General features: G+C 43.5%; 1 protein-coding gene across 1 annotated transcript in view; it reads left to right on the forward strand.

The window, feature by feature from the left end:
- The window catches only part of KATNA1 (katanin catalytic subunit A1), a 67,742-nt gene that overhangs the window by 4,734 nt on the left and 41,284 nt on the right, over window positions 1-21,724 (forward strand). Inside the window, exons 2-3 of the mRNA XM_017883646.1 lie at window positions 7,682-7,856; window positions 13,558-13,715. Of these exons, the coding sequence (XP_017739135.1) occupies window positions 7,695-7,856; window positions 13,558-13,715 (320 nt within the window). The 5' untranslated portion in view covers window positions 7,682-7,694. The remainder of the gene's footprint in view (window positions 1-7,681; window positions 7,857-13,557; window positions 13,716-21,724) is intronic.

Below are 21,724 nucleotides of genomic sequence, written 5' to 3' on the forward strand. Positions count from 1 at the left end.
TTTTTTTTGAGACAGAGCCTTATTCTCTTACCCAGGCTGGAATGCAGTGGCATGATCACAGCTCATTGCAGCTTTGACTTCCTGGGCTCAGGTCATCCTCCCACCTCAACCTCCTGGTGGCTGGGACTACAGGCGCGTCCCGTCATGCCCAGCTAATTTTTTGTAATTTTTGTAGAGATAGGGTTTCACTATGTTGGCCAGGCTGGTCTTGAACTCCTGGGATCAAGCGATTCTCCTGCCTTGGCACCCCAAAGTATTAGGATTACAGGCATGAACCACCATGCCTGACTATTTTAGATTTTAGATTTTTTTAGTGGGAAAATGGGAAGAAAGATCTCCAGGGAGACTATTATGGAAAAGAGGAAGAGAGGGAAAAGACCTGAAAGGCTTGACATCCAAGCTCATCTAGAACAACTGTGTACTTTTAGCAGCAGGCCCCAATTATACTTTTCTAACACCCTTGCCCAGACTAGGTGTCTCTGTAGGGCATGGATGACTTCAGGGCAGAAGTAATCACACAAGAATCAAGCTGTAATCCCAGCTTGGAAGGGATGAGCTGAGGATCAAGGAATGTGAACATGCTGAGGGTCAGGAACTGGACAAGGTTACAAACTCTTGGTAGTTACAGCAAAAACCTGGCCAGGCACAGTGGCTCATGCCTATAATCCTAGCACTTTGGGAGGCTAAGGTGGGCTGATTGCTTGAGCCCGGGAGTTCAAGACCAGCCTGGGCAACATGGTGAAATCCCCGTCTCTACAAAACATACCAAAAAAAAAAAAAATTAGCTGGCTGTGGTGGTACACATCTGTGGTCCCAGCTCCTCAGGATCAGTTGAGCCCAGAAGATCAAGGCTGTAGTGACCATGATGGTGCCACTGCACTTCAGCCTGGGCTACAGAGTGAGACCCTGTCTCAAAAAAAAGAAAAAAAAAAAAAGGACAACAACTAGGCAGTATTCAGTCTTTGGAAGATTGATTGAGATCTACATTTGAGGCCATGGTTCTAGGTGCTAGAGAGATACCAGTAAATAAGAGAGATATAGTCCTTGGCCTTTAGGATTTTATTAAGACAGAATGTCATCAGTGGTCATGAATCCAGGGAGGCAAGATTTAGGTCATAGGATTTTATTCCTTTTCTTTTGGAGCTCAGATGCCCAGTCTTGAGTTACTCATAGACCTTACTTAGTTCATAGCTATATTGCTTCATAACAGATTATCCCAAAACTTGGTGACTTAAAACAACAGACATTTATTGTCTCTCTCACTGTTTCATTGGGTCAGGAATTTGGGCATAACAGCTGGATGCTTTAGATTCAGGGTGTTTCTCAGAGCTGTGGTCAGATATTGGCCAGGGCTATAGTCATCTCAAGGCTCTAGTGAGGAAGGATTCACTTTAGATCTCACTCACATGGTTGTTGGCAGGATTCAGTTCCTCAGGGGCTGTTGGACCGAGGGCCTCAGTTCCTTACTGGTTGTTGGCCTGGAGCCTTCCTCAGCATTTTGCCGTGTGAGCCTCTGCCCAGGCAGCTCACTGCGTGGAGCTGGTGTTCCATTTGAGTGGGGTCAGCAAGAGACAGCAAACAAGATGGAAGTCATAGTCTAATCTCAGAAATGGTGTTATGTTATTTGTTACAAGCACACATTCAAGGGGTAGTAATTATATAGGGGTACAGATACCAAGAGGCAAAGGTCATTGAGTGCCATCTTAGAGGCTCCCTATGATTATCCATGGATATAAGGCCCTTCTTCTGTTATATTTATTTTTTGTTTCCTACTTGTCATAAGCAATTTCTCCACTCACATCTTTTCCTCCTCACCTTCCATAGACTTTCTAATATATTTAAGGTACTTTCTTGGGTATGTATGCATCCTTTAAAAATGAGTATTTTGTATAGCATATGTATTTTTAATTTATAAAATGACATTGGGATTTAGATCTTGTTCTATGTCTAAGACCTTTTTTTCACCCAACCCTGTTTTGATGATCTATCCATGTTGCTATATGTAAATTTTATTCATTGCTTCTATCTGCTACATGGTACTCTGTGGTCTGTATCCACCATATTTCCCCTAGCAGGGAATAAATAGATTGACGCTACTTGATTTCTCAAAGATTTCTGTCATTAATGTCCAAAACCAAGTTCCTTTATGGATCAGTATGAGACTTTCTCTGGAAGATTTACACGAGAGTGGGATTGCTGGGTCACGGGGTGTATATATACATATATATGTGTGTGTATGTGTGTGTGTATGTATGTACATATACGTATACATGCATACATAATTTCTTCAAGTACTGCCAGATTGCACTCCAAAATGACTATGCCAGTTTATGCCTGCAAGTTGATGTAAAGGTTTCCTTTTTCCCAAATCCTTGCCAATACTTAGTATTATTGCACTTACTTTTGAGTCTGGTGAATAAAAGAGGTCTCTTGGCCAGTCGCATAGGTTCACGCCTGTAATCCCAGCACTTTGGGAGGCCCAGGCGGGCAGATTGCAAGGTCAAGAGATTGAGACCATCCTGGCCAACATAGTGAAACCCCTTCTCTACTAAAAATACAAAAATTTAGCTGGGTGTGGTGGCGAGCACCTGTAGTCCTAGCTACTCGGGAGGCTGAGGCAGGAGAATTGCTTGAACCTGGGAGGCAGAGGTTGCAGTGAGCCGAGACTACACCAGTGCACTCCAGCCTGGGCAGCAGAGACTCTGTCTTCAAAAAATAAATAAATAAATAAATAAATAATAATAAAAAGAGGTTTCTCATGGCTTCGGTTTGTATTTATTGGTCACTTCTGTCTGTGCTTGTTTGCCATTTGGGTTTCCCTTCTGTGAATTGTCCCTTATACTCTTTTCTCATTTTCTTGTGAGGTACGTTTGTCCATTAATGTGAGGAATTACAATGATAGATTTTCTGATCTTAAGTCATCCTTGCATTTCTGGGGTAAACCCTTCTTGATCATGGGTTGTGTGTGTCGATGCATTGTAGGTAAACTAATATTAGGATTTCCATGTTCATAAGTGAAATGGGTCTTGTGTTCTTATTCAATTGAGATGATTTCAGCCTCATAAAAAAGAGTTGCTCAGCTTTTCTCTTGTTTTCTGGATCAACTTTTATGTGGTTGAAATTATTTCTGTTCAGAAGCTTGGTTAAAAAAAACCCCGAGGCCAGACCGGGTGCGGTGGCTCATGCCTGTAATCCCAGCACTTTGGAAGGCTGAGGCGGGCAGATCACCTGAGGTCGGGGGTTCGAGACCAGCCTGACCAACATGGAGAAACCCTGTCACTACTAAAAATACAAAATTAGCCAGGCGTGGTGGCGCATGCCTGTAATCCCAGCTACTCGGGAGCCTGAGGCAGGAGAATCGCTTGAACCCGGGAGGCGGAGGTTGCGGTGAGCCGAGATTGCACCACTGCACTCCAGCCTGCGCAAAAAGAGCAAAAACTCTGTCTCAAAGAAAAAAAAAACAACAAAAACAACAACAACAAAAATACAAACCCGAGGCCAGGCGTGGTGGTTCATGCCTGTAATTCCAGCACTTTGGAAGGCCGAGGTAGGCGGATCATGAGGTCAAGAGATCGAGACCAACCTGGCCAACATGGTGAAACCCCATCTCTACTAAAATACAAAAAATTAGCTGGGTGTGGTGGTGCGTGGCTGTAGTCCCAGCCACATGGGAGGCTGAGGCAGGGAAATCGCTTGAACCCGGGAAGCGGAGGTTGCAGTGAGCTGAGATTGCGCCACTGCACTCCAGCCTGGCAGCACAGTGAGACTCCGTCTCAAAAAAAAGAAGAAAAACCCAAAAAACAAGAAACCCCATCATACTTATAGAAATCATCTGGACCTGGAGCTCTTTCTTTTTCTTTTTTTTTTAAAGTTTCTTTGAGACACAGTCTCACTTTGTCTATGTTGCCCGAGCTGGAGTACAGTGGCACTATCTCGGCTTACTGTAGCTTTGACCTCCCCAGGCTCAGGTAATCCTCCCACCTCAGCCTCCCGAGTAGCTGGGACTACAGGCACACACCACCATGCTCTGCTAATTTTTGTGTTTTTCGTAGAGATGGGGTTTTGCCATGTTGCCCAGGTGGGTCTTGAACTCCTAAGCTCAAGTAGTCCTCCTGCCTCAGCCTCCCAAAGTGCTGGGATTACAGGCATGAGCCACCGTGCCTGGCTGAGGAGACAATGTTAGTTATATTATATTATGAAGGAAGCGGAGCTCAGTCGCCTGGACAAGTGACTGTGGCTATGTGGCGCACCCTCCACTAGCAAGATCCGCCTATCCCCGGGTTTACGCCATTCTCTCTAGCTGTTCATCGGAGAGCCAAGGCGATGCTAGTGCGGTGTTACTACCAGGGCGGCCCGGCCTCAACCTCGCCGGTTGTTTTGTATACATGTTGTACGAGATCTGGTCCGCTCCGTTTCACGGGTATCGCCAGGATGTCCGATTCCTGACTTCGATCCGCCGTCGTCGCCTCCAAATGTGCTGGGATTAGCAGGCTTAGAGCCACGGCGCCGACGGCTCGAGACTACTTTAAGAGGCTGTGCGTCTCTTTTTTCATCAGCTCCTCACTCTATCCAGGTCTAGGTTGGCCCTAAAATACTCTGCTATCTCTATCTGGTATTGGGCTGGCACTGCTGTTTTTCTGTCTGATGGTGGGATAGGGCTCAAGTGAGCAAAGATTGGCCAGTGCAATGAAAATCAGAAAGGACGCAGCTAGAAAACAAGCTATGAAATACACTTATCTAGATACCCCACTGACACACAAAAGAAGTAAAAAAAAAAGTCTTGTTTTCTTTATACTTACATGTCTTCTCAACTTTACTGTGATCTTTCATGATTTCTTCACCTTTTTAGTCCTCTAGGCTTGAAACTTCATTCATTTTCAACTTTTTCTCCACACAGTGAGTTCCTGAGTAATCTCAGCATTTCTTTCACCATAGTGTTTCTGATTTGTTTCTTTTTATTCCCATAGCCACATCCCTAATCCAAATTATTGCTCCCCAAAAGCATGTAAATCTTTCCAGCCTTGAACTTCACCATGTGATTTACAGTTAGAAAATAATAATAGTCATTGTGAACATTAACAAAGCTGACATTTATCAGGCATCTGCTTCTAATGCTTTATATCCACATCCATATATCCATATCCTACTAGGTGCATTTTTTAAAATTGTTTTCTTTCTTTTTTTTTTTATTTTTTGAGATGGAGTCTTGCTCTGTCGCCCAGACTGGAGTGCAGTGGCGCAATCTCAGCTCACTACAAGCTCCGCCTCCTGGGGTCACACCATTCTCCTGCCTCAGCCTCCCGAATAGCTGGGACTACAGGCGCCTGCCACCACACCCAGCTAATTTTTTGTATTTTCAGTAGAGACGGGGTTTCACTGCGTTAGCCAGGATGGTCTCGATCTCTTGACTTCGTGATCCACCTGCCTCGGCCTCCCAAAGTGCTGGGATTACAGGCATAAGCCACTGTGCCCGGCCAAAAATGTTTTCTTGAGACAGTCTCACTCTGTCTCTGTTGCCCAGGCTAGAGTACAGTGGCACTATCTCAGCTTACTGTAGCTTTGACCTCCCCAGGCTCAGGTAATCCTCCCATCTCAGCCTCTCGAGTAGCTGGGACTACAGGCGCACACCACTGTGCTCTGCTAATTTTTGTATTTTTTGTAGAGATGGGGTTTTGCCATGTTGCCCAGGCTGGTCTTGAACTCCTAGGTTTAAGGGTTGGATTAGGTTCTCATATATAGAAAGTTTCAGGCCGGGCGCGGTGGCTCAAGCCTGTAATCCCAGCACTTTGGGAGGCCGAGACGGGCGGATCACGAGGTCAGGAGATCGAGACCATCCTGGCTAACACGGTGAAACCCCGTCTCTACTAAAACTACAAAAAACTAGCCGGGTGACGCGGCGGCGCCTGTAGTCCCAGCTACTCGGGAGGCTGAGACAGGAGAATGGCGTGAACCCGGGAGGCGGAGCTTGCAGTGAGCTGAGATCCGGCCACAGCACTCCAGCCTGGGTGACAGAGCGAGACTCCGTCTCAAAAAAAAAAAAAAAAAAAGAAAGTTTCATGGCAGATACATTTAACATTTATTGAAGACCTACTATTTGTCAAGTAGTATGCTTGGTACTTTAAATAGTCTTTTATTGTTTATAGCATAACTCCTGAAAGTAGTTGCTATGACGGTTCTACAGATATTAAAACAGGCTTAGAAAAAAGTTTAGGGACTCGACTAAGGTGACAGAATTACAATTCTAGCCAAGATTTTTCTAACTTCAAAATACATATGCCTTCTGCTAATCCACACTGCTTCAAAAAATGTATGTAATATTCACTATTCATTCTGCAGATGTTTAATAAGATGTGTGTCATGCAAGGATCATATAGTCTCACACCTTTCAGATGCAAATCCTACTGTCAGATACCAGTCTAATAGAGATAAGACATATATAGAAACTATAATTTGAAGTAGACAGTGTCTTGGGATGAAAGTCACAGTACAGTGCAGGGGGACTTTAGAGGAGGGAGAGTTTATTTTGAACTGAGGAGTTCAGGGGGTAGACATACTAGGAAAACTGCCATCTGAGCTGGGCTTTGACAATTGGGAGGGTTTGAATGTGGGAACTTTTTTAAAACAATATTTTAATTGTTTGTTTGTTTGTTTGTGTTTTGAGACAGAGTCTCACTCTGTTGCCAGGTTGGAGTGCTGTGGCGTGATCTTGGCTCACTGCAACCTCCGACTCCCTGGTTCAAGCGATTCTCCTGCCTCAGCCTCCTGAGTAGCTAGGATTACAGGCACGTGCCACCATGCCCAGCTAATTTTTGTATTTTTAGTAGAGACTGAGTTTCACCCTATTGGCCAGGATAGTCTTTATCTCCTGACCTCATGATCCACCCGCCTCAGCCTCCCAAAATGCTGGGATTACAGGCATGAGCCACCGCGCCTGGCCTGTTTGTTTGTTTTAAACAGTCTTGCTCCGTCTCCCAGGCTGGAGTACAGTGACGCGATCTTGACCTATTGCAACCTCTGCTACCCTGGTTCAAGTGATTCTCGTGTCTCAGCCTCCCAAGTAGCTGGGACTATAGGCATGTGCCACCATGCCCAGCTAATTTTTACATTGTAGTAGAGACAAGGTTTCGCCATGTTGGCCAGGCTAGTCTTGAACTCCTGGACTGAAGTGAGCTGCCTGCCTTGGCCTCCTAAATAAAGTATTTCTTTGAGGCCAGGCACGGTGGCTCATGCCTATAATCCCAGCACTTTGGGAGACCAAGGCGGCGGGCAGATCACCTGAGGTTAGGAGTTCAAGACCAGCCTGGCCAACGTGGTGAAACCCCGTCTCTACAAAAATACAAAAAAAATTAGCCGAGCATGATGGTGGGTGCCTGTAATCCCAACTACTTGGGAGGCTGAGGTGGGAGAATCACTTGAACCTGGGAGGCGGAGGTTGCAGTGAGCTGAGATCATGCCATTGCACTCCAGCCTGGGAGACAGAGGCAGACTCTGTCTCAAAAAAAAAAAAAAAGCTTTCTTTGAAGGAGTGGAAATAGCATGAGCACACACAGAGATGGGAAGTGTGGTATGTATGATTGTGAATTTCTTGAGGGAGCACTGGAAAGTATTTTTTAATAACTATACTTATTTTTAAGAGACATGTAAACCTCAAGTGTTTATTTTTTTCTTTTCTTCTTTTTAGCTTACAGTTGAACATGAGTCTTCTTATGATTAGTGAGAATGTAAAATTGGCTCGTGAATATGCATTGCTGGGAAACTATGACTCTGCGATGGTCTATTATCAGGGAGTTCTTGACCAAATGAACAAGTATCTGTACTCAGTCAAAGATACATACCTCCAGCAGAAATGGCAACAGGTGAGAATAATGGCTGCTGTGTGTTTTAATGGCTTAAGTACTAGGAAGAGAAAATTTAGATCAAATGCCAATGCTATATGTAGTTACATGTTAAGACTGTATGGCTGGGTGCAGTGGCTCACGCCTGTAATCCCAGCACTTCGGGAGGCTGAGGCGGGCAGATCACAAGGTCAGGAGATCGAGACCATCCTGGCTAACACGGTGAAACCCTGTCTCTACCAAAAATACAAAAAATTAGGCGGGCATGGCGGTGGGTGCCTGTAGTCCCAGCTACTCGGGAGGCCGAGGCAGGAGGATGGTGTGAACCCAGAGGTGGAGCTTGCAGTGAGCTGAGATCCCACCACTGCACTCCAGCCTGGGTGACAGAGCAAGACTCTGTCTCAAAAAAAAAAAAGACTGTATGACTACCGAGCACAGTACACAGTGGCTCACTCCTGTAATCCTAGCACTTTGGGAAGCCAAAGCAGAAGGATCACTTGAGGCCAGGAGTTCAAGTCCAGCTTAGACAACATAGCACGACTTCATCTCTACAAAAATAAAATATTAGCCAGGTGTGAAGGTGCATGCCTGTAGTCCTAGCTACTAGGGAGGATCACTTGAGCCTGGGAGGTTGAGGCTGCAGTGAGCTATGCTTGTACCACTACACTCCAGCCTGGGCAACAGAGCTAGACCTTGTCTCCAAAATAAAAAACAAAACAAAACATGAGTATTTGAGTTATTACACAGATTTCTATATAATATTACTTGAAACTTTATTAATCATTTTCACCATCAGCGGTATTATGAGTTCTACTTAACTCTAATTGCTGGAATCTAATAAGAGGGTTTTTTTGTCTGTTTATTTTTTCTCAAGACAGAGTTTTGCTCTTGTCATCCAGGGTGGAGTGCAGTGGCGCGATCTCGACTCACTGCAACCTTCACCTCCCAGGTTCAAGCCTCCTGAGTAGCTGGGATTACAGGCGCCTGCCTCCACACCCAGCTAATTTTTGTGTTTTTGGTAGAGACGGGGTGTCACCATGTTGGCCAGGCTGGTCTCGAACTCCTGACCTCAGGTAATCTGCCTGCCTTGGCCTCCCAAAATGCTGGGATTACAGGCATGAGCCACTGCGCCCAGCCAAGGGTTTTTTAAAATAATTGTTTTGACATTTTTTGTTCAGATTTTTACTTGGTAAAAGTAGAGTAGACTTTATTAAGCCATTGTCGAAACTATAAATGGCTTGTGAATCTCACAGGCATCATATATATATATATATTTTTAATTTTTGAGAGAGGGTCTTGCTCTCTTGCCCAGGAGGGAGTGCAGTGGTGCAGTCTGCAGCCATGACCTCCCAGACTCAAACAGTCCTCCCACTCAGCCTCCTGAGTGGGAGAAACCACACGTGTGCCCCACTGTGACCTGCTAATTTTTAAATTTTTTGGTAGAGATGGGATCTCCCTATGTTTCCCAGGCTGGTTTCAAACTCGTAGACTAAAGTGATCCTCCCACCTCAGCCTCCCTGAGTGGTGGGACAGGTGTGAGCCACCACACCCAGCCTCATATTCCTTGTATAACAGAACTTTATAAAGCAGATTATGGTTGAATCCCATTGAGAAATTTCAGTCACTGAGGACCAATAGAAATTTAAAATTGGAAATTGTGTAACTTACAGGTCCAGTGGAGGGTGGCATTTATAACAAGGCTCAACTATGTCACAAGAGGAAAAAAATGTTAAGAAAATAATAGTCTTGCCGGGCGTGGTGGCTCATGCCTGTAATCTCAGCACTTTGGGAGGCTGAGGTGAGCTGATCTCCTGAGTTCAGGAGTTCAAGACCAGCCTGACCAACATGGTGAAACCCCATCTCTACTAAAATACAAAAAAATTAGCTGGGTGTAGGGGCAGGTGCCTGTAATCGCAGCTACTTGGGAGGCTTAGGTGGGAGAATCTCTTGAAACCAGGAGGTGGAGGTTGCAGTGAGCCGAGATCACGCCATTGTACTCCAGCCTGGCAACAGAGCGAGGCTCTGCCTCAAAAAAAAAAAAAAAAAGAAAGTAATAGTCTTTTTGAGCTGATCTTCTAGATAGAATATTATACCTCAGATTTTACTGAGCTGCTTTTTAAATATTGTTCAATATTTGTCCTTAATTTTTTTGAGAGAAATAGCCTATCTCTTTGAACTTAATCTATTTCCCTATATCTGTCCCTTCATATCCTTTACTGTATCCATATAATTACCAGAAGGGGCAAATATTTTATTTTATTAATCTTTTATTTATTTATTTTTTATAGACATGGCATCTCACTATGTTATTCAGGCTGGTCTTGAACTCCTGGACTCAAATGATCCTCTTGCCTCAGCCTCACAAAGTGCTAGGATTATAGGTTTGAGTCACCATGCTCGGCCTAGAAAATATTTTATTTCATAAGGAGTCTTAAGTTTGTCAGTGAGGGACTTTTTAGACCTTTTGTTGTTTGGCCAAAGACTTCTACTTAAGTCTAAGCTTTTGTTTAAAGGTACTTAAGATTAAATCATTTAAGTTATAAAACAAAACATTATCATCTTAAATTTCATTTCAATATTATATATATAGGTTTTTTTTACCATTTTCTTTCTTTTTTTTTTTTTTGAGACGGATTTTCTCACTTGTTGCCCAGGCTGGAGTGCAATGGCGTAGTCTCAGCTCACTGCAGCCTCCACCTCCTGGGTTCAAGTGATTCTCCCGCCTCAGACTCCCAAGTAGCTGGAATTACAGGAGCCTGCCACCACACCCAGCTAATTTTTGTATTTTTAGTAGAGACAGGTTTCACCTTGTAGCCAGGCTGGTCTCGAACTCCTGACCTCAGCTGATCCGCTTGCCTTGGCCTCCCAAAGTGCTGGGATCCTCCCAAAGTGCTGGGATTGCAAGCATGAGCCACCATGCCCTTCCTACCATTTTCTTATTGTGGTAAAATATACATAACACTTTACTGTTTTTTTTTTCTTTTTTTTGAGACGGAGTCTCACTCTCTTGCCCAGGCTGGAGTGCGGTGGTGCAATCTCGGCTCACTGCAACCTCCGCCTCCCGGGTTCAAGTGATTCTCCTGCCCCAGCCTCCCGAGTAGCTGGAATTATAGGTGTGCGCCACCACACCCAGCTAATTTTTGTGTACTTTTGGTAGAGACAGGGTTTTTGCCATGTTGGCTAGGCTGGTCTGGAACTACTGACTTCAGGTGATCCGCCTGCCTCAGCCTCCCAAAGTACTGAGATTACAGATGTGAGCCACTGCACCTGGCCTTGGCCATTTTTAAGTATACAACTCAGTGGCATTAAATACATATATAATGTACAGCGTCACCATATATAGTTTTTAGGCTGAGTTAAGACCCATTACTATAATAGAGTTGAATCAAAACTATATATAGGTTTTTGAGGGTTTTTTGAGGCAGGGTCTCACAGTCTGTTCCCCAGGCTGGAGTACAGTGGTGCAATCATGGCTCACTGCAGCCTTAACTTCCCAGGCTCAAGCAATCCTCCCATCCAGCCTCCGGAGCAGCTGGGACCACAGGCACAAACCAACATGTCTGGTTTATTATTGTTATTTTTTTTAGAGATGGGGTATTGCCATGTTGCCCAGGCTTAGTTTTTAAATTGCGTCAAGATTCCTTTTCTCTTTTATTTTTGAGTTGGAGCCTTACTCTCAAAACTAGGGCCATTTCACTGCATTCCAGACTGGATGACAGAATGAGACCCTATCTCTAAAAAATATTAAAAAAAAAAAAAAAAAAAAGACTGCTTTTAAAAAAATACCTTGGTTGCATATGAATTGAGACCTTTTTTAGTCTGTAGGTTGTGACCCATTAGTCGTAAAATTAGTATATTCTGATCAGTGTTGTATTCGTTTTTTAGAAATTATTTACTGATAGATAATAGTTGTACATATCTTGGGCATACACATTATATTTTGTTTCCTATATACAATATTTAATTATCAAATCAGGGTAATTGGGATTATTCAGCATTTAAAAGTTAATTAAATAGCATAAAAGTTATCAAAGTAGGGCCGGGCATGTTGGCTCACGCCTGTAATCCCAGCACTTTGGGAGGCTGAGGTGGGAAGATGGCTTGAACCCAGGAGTTTGAGGTTATGGTGAACTATGATCGTGCCACTGCAGTACAGCCTGGGCAACAGAATGAAACCTTGTCTCTAAGAAATAACAGTAAAGTTTGACAAAAATGAAACTTTCACAAGTTGTGCTTTGATGTTTTTTTTTTTCACCTTAGGCTCAAGCAGTTCTCTCACCTCAGCCTCTCAAGTAGGCAGGACTACAGGCATGGGCCACCATGCCCAGCTAATTATTCTTGTAGAATTTTAAAGCTATGCCTGACTTTTCAGTTTGTTATTCAATTTGTTTTGTTTTGTTTTGTTTTATTTTTTTGAGATGCAGTCTCGCTCTGTTGCCCAGGCTGGAGTGCAGTGGCATGATCTCAGCTCACTGCAACCTCTGCCTTCTGGGTTCAAGCAGTTTTCCTGCCTCAGCCTCCCGAGTAGCTGGGATTCCAGGTGCCCGCCACCACACTCAGCTAATTTTTTTATTTTTAGTAGAGGTAGGGTTTCACCATTTTGGCCAGGCTGGTCTTGAAAGCCTGACCTCAGGTGATCTGCCCTCCTTGGCCTCCCAAAGTGTTGAGATTACAGGTGTGAGCCACTGCGCCCAGCCTATTATGCAACTTATTTATTTATTTGAGCCGGAGTTTCGCTCTCGTTGCCCAGGCTGGAGTGCAATGGCGCGATCTCCAGCTCACCACAACCTCCGCCTCCCAGGTTCAAACAATTCTCCTGCCTCAGCCTCCCGAGTAGCTGGGATTACATACGTGTGCCAGCATACCCGGCTATGCAATTTAAATAAGAATGTAAATTAGTAGTATTATTTAATTAGCCTGGATTTTTTTTTTGGTTTGAGACAGAGTCTTGCTGTGTTGCCCAGGCTGGAGTGCAGTGGCGCGATCTTGGCTCTCTGCAACCTCCACCTCCTGGGCTCAAGCAATTCTCCTGCCTCAGTCTCCCAAGTAGCTGGGACTATAGGCGCATGCCCCATGCGCAGCTAATTTTTTGTATTTTTAGTAGAGATGGGGTTTTGCCATATTGGCCAGGCTTGTCTCAAACTCCTGAGCTCAAGTGATCCGTCCGCCTCAGCTTCCTAAAGTGCTGGGATTACAGGCATGAGCCATCATGCCTAGCCTATCCTGGATGTTTAAGTCATTTTATCAGAATTAATTTTGCAATTGAGGGCCAGGCACAGTGGCTCACGCCTGTAATCTCAGCACTTTGGGAGGCCTAGGCGGGTGGATCACGAGGTCAGGAAATCAAGACCTTCCTGGCTAACACGGTGAAACCCTGTCTCTACTAAAAATACAAAAAATTAGCCAGGCGTGGTGGCAGGCGCTTGTAGTCCCAGCTACTCGGGAGGCTGAGGCAGGAGAATGGCATGAACTCGGGAGGAGGAGCTTACAGTGAGCAGAGGCGTGATCATGCCACTCTATCTCAAAAAAAAAAAAAATTTGCAGTTGAAAACATAAATTTAATGAACAGTTTTTAAAATTTCGATAGAATATCTTGATGTGGTTTACTGGATATCTGATATCAAAATGGAGTTTTCTAACATCTCTAATAAATGGCCCTCATTTAATTTTGACAGTGATATATTGTGGAAATTTAAAGATGCTTCTTCTTCTTTGAAATCAGGTTTGGCAGGAAATAAATGTGGAAGCTAAACATGTTAAAGATATCATGAAAACACTAGAGAGCTTTAAACTAGACAGCACTCCCTTGAAGGCAGCACAGCATGACCTTCCAGCTTCTGAGGGAGAAGTCTGGTCCATGCCTGTACCTGTTGAACGAAGGTAAGTGGAGACCTTTTAAGAAACCAGTTAGCCCAGGAAGCTTATAGCATTGATTATATCTAGGAGGAGGATGGGGTGGCTGAGAGACAGGAATGGGAGGGAGTTTTCTTTACTGAATGTTCTCTCTTTTATAACTCACTGGTCTTGAACCTTGTGTCTTTTTGACCTATTTCAAAAAATAAGATTTCGGTAGGAATAATTTAAAAATATGCTTTTGTGAATGACCTTAAAGTGGTAGAGACAGTGTTATCTTGTGGAAGGAGAGTGGGGTTAGGAATTGAAATATTCAGGCTCTCTGTCTGTCTTTGCCACTCTCTGTAGATTTGGGAAAATAATAAAACCTTTCTAGGCCTCAGATTTTTCTTTTTTTTCTTTTTTCGTTTTTTTAGACGAAGTCTCACACTGTCAGGAGACTGGAGTGCAGTGTTGCGATCTCAGCTCACTGCAACCTCCGCCTCCCGGGTTCAAGCGACTCCCCTGCCTCAGCCTCCTGAGCAGCTGGGACTACAGGCATGCACCACTATGCCTGGCTAATTTTTTTGTATTTTAGTAGAGACGGGGTTTCACCATGTTGGCCAGGCTAGTCTTGATCTCCTCACCTCGCGATTCGCCTAGCCTCAGCCTCCCAAAGTGCTGGGATTATAGGCCTGAGCCACCGTGCCCAGCCAGGCCTCAGATTTTTCTTATGCAAAGAGAGGAAGTTAGACTAACAGTGGTTCTCAAACAGGGATCACAGAATATTTCTTTTCATCAAGCTGTAACACTGCTAAAATTAAAAAAAAAAAAAAAAACAAAGGGCTTTTAATTCATAGAGAACAGTAAAAATAAAATGTTCTGAATTTTAGGGTTTTCTCTGGCCTTTTTCCCCTAACTTCCTACTACCAAGTGCCAGCAAAGGAACAACTAGTGATACTGATATTTACTAAAGTACTGTAACTAGCCAATCATGCATAGTTTTACTGCATATTTTTTAACTGACAAATGTGCAGGTGGATGTTATCTACTTCATTCACATGATAGATTTTCTAATTTGTATTATAGATTTAAATATTGACTGTGTCATGCCTTTCTAGAAAGAACACTTACGACTTCCTGGGTTCATTGCCCGTTAACCTTGCATTAAGATGTTGCCCAGGTGGTTTTCAGTTTTAACATTTTGTCATTGCAACTCTGATTTCTTGGTTTTTTTTTTTTAAGACTAGTTAAGTGCAGTAGTGAGAAGGTGGGGAAGAGTAGAACAAAGAGTTTGATCTGTAACTGACTGTGAACAATCAATTGAGATAACTCACTGCCTTTGAACCAGCCTTGGTTGTATTTTATTTTATTTTATTTTATTTTATTTTATTTATTTTTTGAGATGGAGTCTCACTCTGTTGCCCGGGCTGGAGTGCAATGGCATGATCTCAGCTCACTGCAACCTCTGCCTCCTGGGTTCAAGCAAGTCTCCTGCCTCAACTCCCCAAGTAGCTGGAATTACAGGCACCTGCCACCACGCCCAGCTAATTTTTTGTATTTTTAGTAGAGATGGGGTTTCACCATGTTGGCCAGGCTGGTCTTGAACTCCTGACCTCGTGATTCGCCCACCCTGGCCTCCCAAAGTGCTGGGATTACAGGCGTGAGCCACCACACCCGGTCTGGTTGTATTTTATAATATAGGTGCTGGATTATACATCCACAGTGTTCTGAACTATTTTAAGCTATAAGTGTTATTTTATTTATTTGTTACAATAAGCCTTCCAAATAAGTCATATTTTCCCTTATTTCCAATAAGACAGCTGAGGTACAATAAGGTTGGGTAACTTTTCCCCACTATCACAAAACTGATAACTGGTAGAGCTAGGATTTGAACCTATACATATTGTGTTTTATAATAATGATTACAAAGCTGGCACTCTCTGCTATAGCAGTCCTAACAATCTCTAATTAAAAATGTGGATTTAGGGACATCACTCCCAGAGAGTCTAATATAGTAGACAGCAGGTAGAAATCAGGAATCCACAAGTGATTCTGATGTAGGTGGTCCCTAGGTCACATTTTGAGAAGACTCATACCTTCATGTTCTTGACATTTAAAATCAATTGATGAGTGTTGATTATTTCTTAACCACTTTTATTTTATTTTATTTTGAGATGGAGTCTTGCTCTGTCGCCCAGGCTGGAGTGCAGTGCCATGATCTCGGGTCACTGCAACCTCTGCCTCCTGGTTCAAGCAATTCTTCTGTCTCTGCCTCCCAAGTAGCTGGAATTACAGGCATGTGCCACCACGCTGGGTAATTTTTGTGTTTTTAGTAGAGTCGGGGTTTCACCATGTTGGCCAGGCTGGTCTTGAACTCCTGACCTCAGGTGATCCACCCGCCTTGGCCTCCCAAAGTGCTGGGATTACAAGCGTGAGCCACCGCACCCAGCTGCCACTTTTATTTTCTTAATCTTCACATAAAAGGACTGTACTAGTGTTCTGTTACTGACTCCTGGTATCCTTTGGAGATTTGCTAAATTTTTTCCATGCCTCATAAGCACTTTCACATAATTACATTTTCTATTTATTACATAATAGTTCACTAAAACACAGTAGCTTATTAAAGAAAATAGAAAATTCATAGAAGTAGGGGGAAATCACACAGTCATCCTAGTTTGTTTTCTTCTGTTCTTTTATGCATTATTTTCATAGTTGTAGTTGTGCTATATCCATAATTTACAACATTGTACCCTCTTTTAAGAAAAATCCTAATAATAAGGCTGGGCACGGTGGCTCAAACCTGTAATCCCAGCACTCTGGGAGGCCGAGACGGGCGGATCACTAGGTCAGGAGATCGAGACCATCCTGGCTAACACGGTGAAACCCCGTCTCCACTAAAAAATACAAAAAACTAGCTGGGCGAGGTGGCGGGCGCCTGTAGTCCCAGCTACTCGGGAGGCTGAGGCAGGAGAATGGCGTAAACCCGGGAGGTGGAGCTTGCAGTGAGCTGAGATCCAGCCACTGCACTCCAGCCTGGGCAACAGAGCTAGACTCCGTCTCAAAAAAAAAAACAAGAAAAATCCTAATAATAGTCAACAGTCATTGCATATTACTGTGTGCCAGGTTCTGTGTTTGTTGTTTTACATGTATTATTTAATTCTCAAAACCACCTTAGAAGGTAGGTACTGATTTTTTTAGGCCCAATTTCTGATGACGATAAGCTAAGATAGATTAAATAATTTGCTCTTCATATTTTAAACATTTATGAATTATAAACCATGTCAGATCTTTTTCCCTGCAGTTTTTTAAGAGTTATTTGCCACTGTTCTGACTGGTATGTAACCTATATAGTTAACCATGCTCTTAATGTTTTTTCCCGTTTTTTTCATTATTATAAATAAAGTTGCAGTGAATAGTTGTGAGTAAAAATTTTTCCACATTTATAATGTTTTCCCCTAATTTCAGAAGTAGAACTAATAGATGAGTCAAGTTGTGTTTTTGCTTTTGTCTGTTAATTTGTTTTATTCTTATTTACTTGCTCTTTTCTTTTCTCCTTCTGGAGAATCATCACTTGGGTCTTGTATTAGTCTGCTTGGGCTACCATAACAAAATACCATACACCGGGTGGCTTAAACAACAGAACTTTGCTTATCACACTTCTGGAGGCTGGGAAGTCCAAGATCAAGATGTGGCCAATTTGGTTCCAGGTCAGGGCTCTCCCTGAGCAGACAGCCACTGTCTCTCTGTGTGCTCACATGGCAGAGAGAGTGAGTGAGCTCTTTGGTGTCTTTTATAAGAACATTAATCATGTCACATCAGGGACTCTTAATTCCTTACTCCTAGTAGTCATATTGGGCATTGGGGCTTTAACATATGAATTTTGGGGAGGACACAAACATTCAACCTCTAACAGTCCTATAACTCTTCTCAGTTATTGGTAAGATCTTTCCAACAAATAGATGTTCCCAGTGGGAAATCAGTTGATTCTGAATTTAGTGAAGTGTTTGATCACCTCAGTCTCACAAGCAGAGAGGCAGGATTTCCTCTGAGGGATGGTGGGAAGTTAAGCCCTAAATTTGGGTGTTCTTTCTTATTGTTTCTTGCTTTCTTCAGTATCGTTTTCTGTTCCTGATTTTGAATGCTCTAGATTACTGTTACGTTTTCCTTTTTGACTTTATTTGTGGCATCTGTTTCTTCCTGTAATTTATTTGCTCCCTTAACTGGATCTTTTAAGATTCTTTTTATTTTTCTATTAGTCTTCATTTGTACTCATGCTTAAGAGAGTTTTTTTTTTTTTTTTTTTTTTTTGAGATGGAGTCTTGCTCTGTTGCCCAGGCTGGAGTGCAGTGGCACAATCTCGACTCACTGCAACCTCTGCCTCCCAGGTTCAAGCGATTCTCCTGCCTCAGCCTTCCATGTAGCTGGGACTACAGGTGTGCGCCACCACGCCCGGCTAATTTTTGTATTATTAGTAGAGATGGACTTTCACCAGTTGGCCAAGCTGGTCTCGAACTCCTAACCTCGTGATCCACCCACCTCTGCCTCCCAAAGTGCTGGGATTACAGGCATGAGCCACCGGTACCTGGCCAAGAGTCATTCTTTCTTCACCTATGTTGGTGATTCTAACCTTATCATCACCTAAATTTTAGTACCATTAAAGAACAGATTCAAATGATCCAATATTCTCTTCTAGAACGGTACACAAAAAATTGAGTACGTGGAGGTTTGTGAAGCCTTATGTAGAAAAAGTTAGACATAGCTTAAATGCCACTAGATGTGATTCTTTTCAAATGTCTTTTAACAGTCAGCTGATGCCCCTAAGATATCTTCCCATCTCACAGAATAAAACCCAGAGTTTTCATGTCTTTCAAGCCCTATGAGACCTGGTTCCCCGCAGCCTCTGGGACCTAAGTTCTTACAGCTCTCTCCCTCAGGCACTGTGCTGTGGCCTTGAATGAGCCAAGGCCAAAAATGCTTCACTCCTTTCACCTGCCTTTCCCTCAGCACCAGTGCTGAATGGCCTGTTCCCTTCTTTCATTTAGTTCTCTAGCTAATTGTCACCTCAGAAAGTCTGTGTCTGACTACACCACCTAAAAACCATCCTGCATGATCCCGTAGCCCCTTGCCCCTCTGTTTTGTTTTTGAAACAGAGTCTTGCTCTGTCACCCAGGCTGGAGTGCAGTAGTGCATCTCAGCTCACTGTAGCCTCCACCTCTTGGGTCCAAGCAATTCTCATGCCTCAGCCTCCTGAGTAGCTGGAATAATTACCCAGCTAATTTTTTTTTTTTTTTTTTTTGAGATGGAGTCTCACTCTGTCATCTAGGCTGGAATGCAGTGGTGTAATCTTGGCTCACTGCAACCTCCATCTCCCAGGTTCAAGCGATTCTCCTGCCTTAGCCTCCCAAGTAGCTGGGATTATAGGCATGCACCACCACGCCCAGCTAATTTTTTTGTATTTTTAGTAGAGAGAGGATTTCACCATGTTTGCCAGGCTGGTCTCGAACTCCTGACCTCAAGTGATCCGTCCGCCTGGTCTTGAACTCCTGACCTCAAGTGATCTGCCTGCCTTGGCCTCCCAAAGTGCTGGGATTACATGCGTGAGCCACCATGGCCAGGCAAATTTTTGTATTTTTAGTAGAGATGGGGTTTCTCCATGTTGGCCAGTCTGATCTCAAACTCCTGACCTCAAGTGATCCACCTGCCTCAGCCTCCCAAAGTGCTGGGATTACAGGCATGAGCCACCATGCCTGGCCCCCTTCTTTATTCTTCTTGATAGCACTTAATATTACCTGGTACTGTTTGATGCACCCCTCATACACACACACACACACACACACACACACACACACACACACACACACGTATGTAAGTCTATGACAGTAAGGGTTTTTGTTGAAATTATTATTATTTTTTTAAGATGGAGTCTCACTCTGTTGCCCAGGCTGGAGTGCAGTGGCATAACCTCGGCTCACTGCAACCTCCACCTCCCGGGTTCAAGCGATTCTTCTGCCTCAGCTTTCCAAGTAGCTGGGATTAGAGGTGCCTGCCACCACACCAGGCTAATTTTTGTATTTTTAGTAGTGACCAGGTTTCACCATGTTGGCCAGGCTGATCTTGAACTTCTGATCTCAGGTGATCCACCTGCCTTGGCCTCCCAAAGTACTGGAATTACAGGCATGAGCCGCTGCATCTGGCCTGAAATTATTTTTACATTGTTTTTTGAATGACTGAATGGCTAGCAGTAAGAAGTAGATGAAATGGCACATTTTATGTAATTGACTACCATCCAGTCATTTATGAGGTTTTGTTATTGGAAATGTCTCAAAGTATAATAAGGAGAGAAAAATACAAGAGTGTATGTGTGTATAATGGTTCTGATTTTGTTTAAATGAAAGATAACTACAAGAAATAGACTAATATGTTAATTGGTTGATTCTGGATAGTGGAGTTACAGACAACTTTTTAATTCTTTATATAGTTGTCTCTCATTATCTGTGGGGAATTCGTTCTAGGACCCTCACAGATACCAAAATCCATGGATACTCAAGTCCCTTATATAAGATGGTGTATATTTGTTTATTTTGAGATGGTGTATTGCTCTGTTGCCCAGGCTGGAGTGCAATGGTGTGATCTTGGCTCACTGCAGTCTCTGCCTCCTGGTTCAAGCAATTCTCCTGCCTCAGCCTCCCAAGTAGCTGGGACTACAGGCCTGCGCCACCATGTCCAGCTCATTTTTTTTTTTTTTTTTCCTGAGACGGAGTCTTACTCTGTCGCCCAGACTGAAATGCAGTGGTGCGATCTTGGCTGACTGCAACCTCCGCCTCCTGGGTTCAAGCAATTCTCCTGCCTCAGCCTCCCGAGTAGCTGGGATTACAGGCGCATGCCACCACACCCAGCTAATTTTTGTATTTTTAGTTGAGATGGGGTTTCACCATGTTAGCCAGGGTGATCTTGGACTGGCTGGTCTTGAACTGCTGACCTCGTGATCCGCCTGCCTCAGCCTCCCACATTGCTGGGATTACAGGCATGAGCCACTGCGCCCGGCTTTTTTTGTAAGAGGTGGGGTTTTGCCATGTTGGCCAAGCTGGTCTTGAACTTCTGACCTCAGGTGATCTGCTTGCATCGGTCTCCCAAATTGCTGGGATTACAGACGTGAGCCGCCATATCCAGCCAGATGGTGTATATTTGCACATAACCTGCACACATCCTCCTGTATATTTTAAATCATATATGGATTACTTGTAACACCTAATACAATGTAAATGTTATATAAATAGTTGTTTCACTGTATTATATAGAGAATAATGACAAAAAAAGTTTGTACATGTTCAGTACCAACTCAACCATCTTTATTTTCAAAATATTTTTCATTGGCCGTTGATTGACTCAGCATTGCAGAATCTGCAGATATGGAAGGCCAACTATACTTTATTATATGTCAGTGTCTATTTTGTATTATTTCTGTAGCAAAGGGAAGAATACATACACAGAAATATTTCCTGAATCCAAAATTAAACCCCCATCATTGCTTCACATACACGTTAGTTTGGCGTTATCATCCTCCCAAATTCTCATTCTCAACTTTCCAGTCTCGCTCTGTCACCCAGGCTGGAGTACAGTGGCATGAGCTCGACTCACTGCAACCTCCGCCTCCTGGGGTCAAGTGATTCTCATGCCTCAGCCTTCCAAGTAGCTGAGATTACAAGTGCACAGCACCATGCCCATCTAATTTTTGTATTTTTAGTAGAGACAGGGTTTTGCCATGTTGGCCAGGCTGGTCTTGAACTCCTGACCTCAGGTGATCCACCTGTCTCGGCCTCCCACAGTGCTGGGATTACAGGTGTGAGCCACTGCACCCAGCCTAGGAATGTCTTTTCTTTCTTTCCTTCCTTCCTTCTTTCTTCTTTCTTCTTTCTTCTTTCTTTCTTCTTTCTTCTTTCTTCTTTCTTCTTTCTTCTTTCTTCTTTCTTCTTTCTTCTTTCTTCTTTCTTCTTTCTTCCTTCCTTCCTTCCTTCCTTCCTTCCTTCCTTCCTTCCTTCCTTCCTTCCTTCNTT

This window comes from Rhinopithecus bieti, unplaced genomic scaffold (genome assembly GCF_001698545.2).
Source record: "Rhinopithecus bieti isolate Rb0 unplaced genomic scaffold, ASM169854v2 scaffold_13747, whole genome shotgun sequence".
Lineage (NCBI taxonomy): Eukaryota > Metazoa > Chordata > Mammalia > Primates > Cercopithecidae > Rhinopithecus > Rhinopithecus bieti.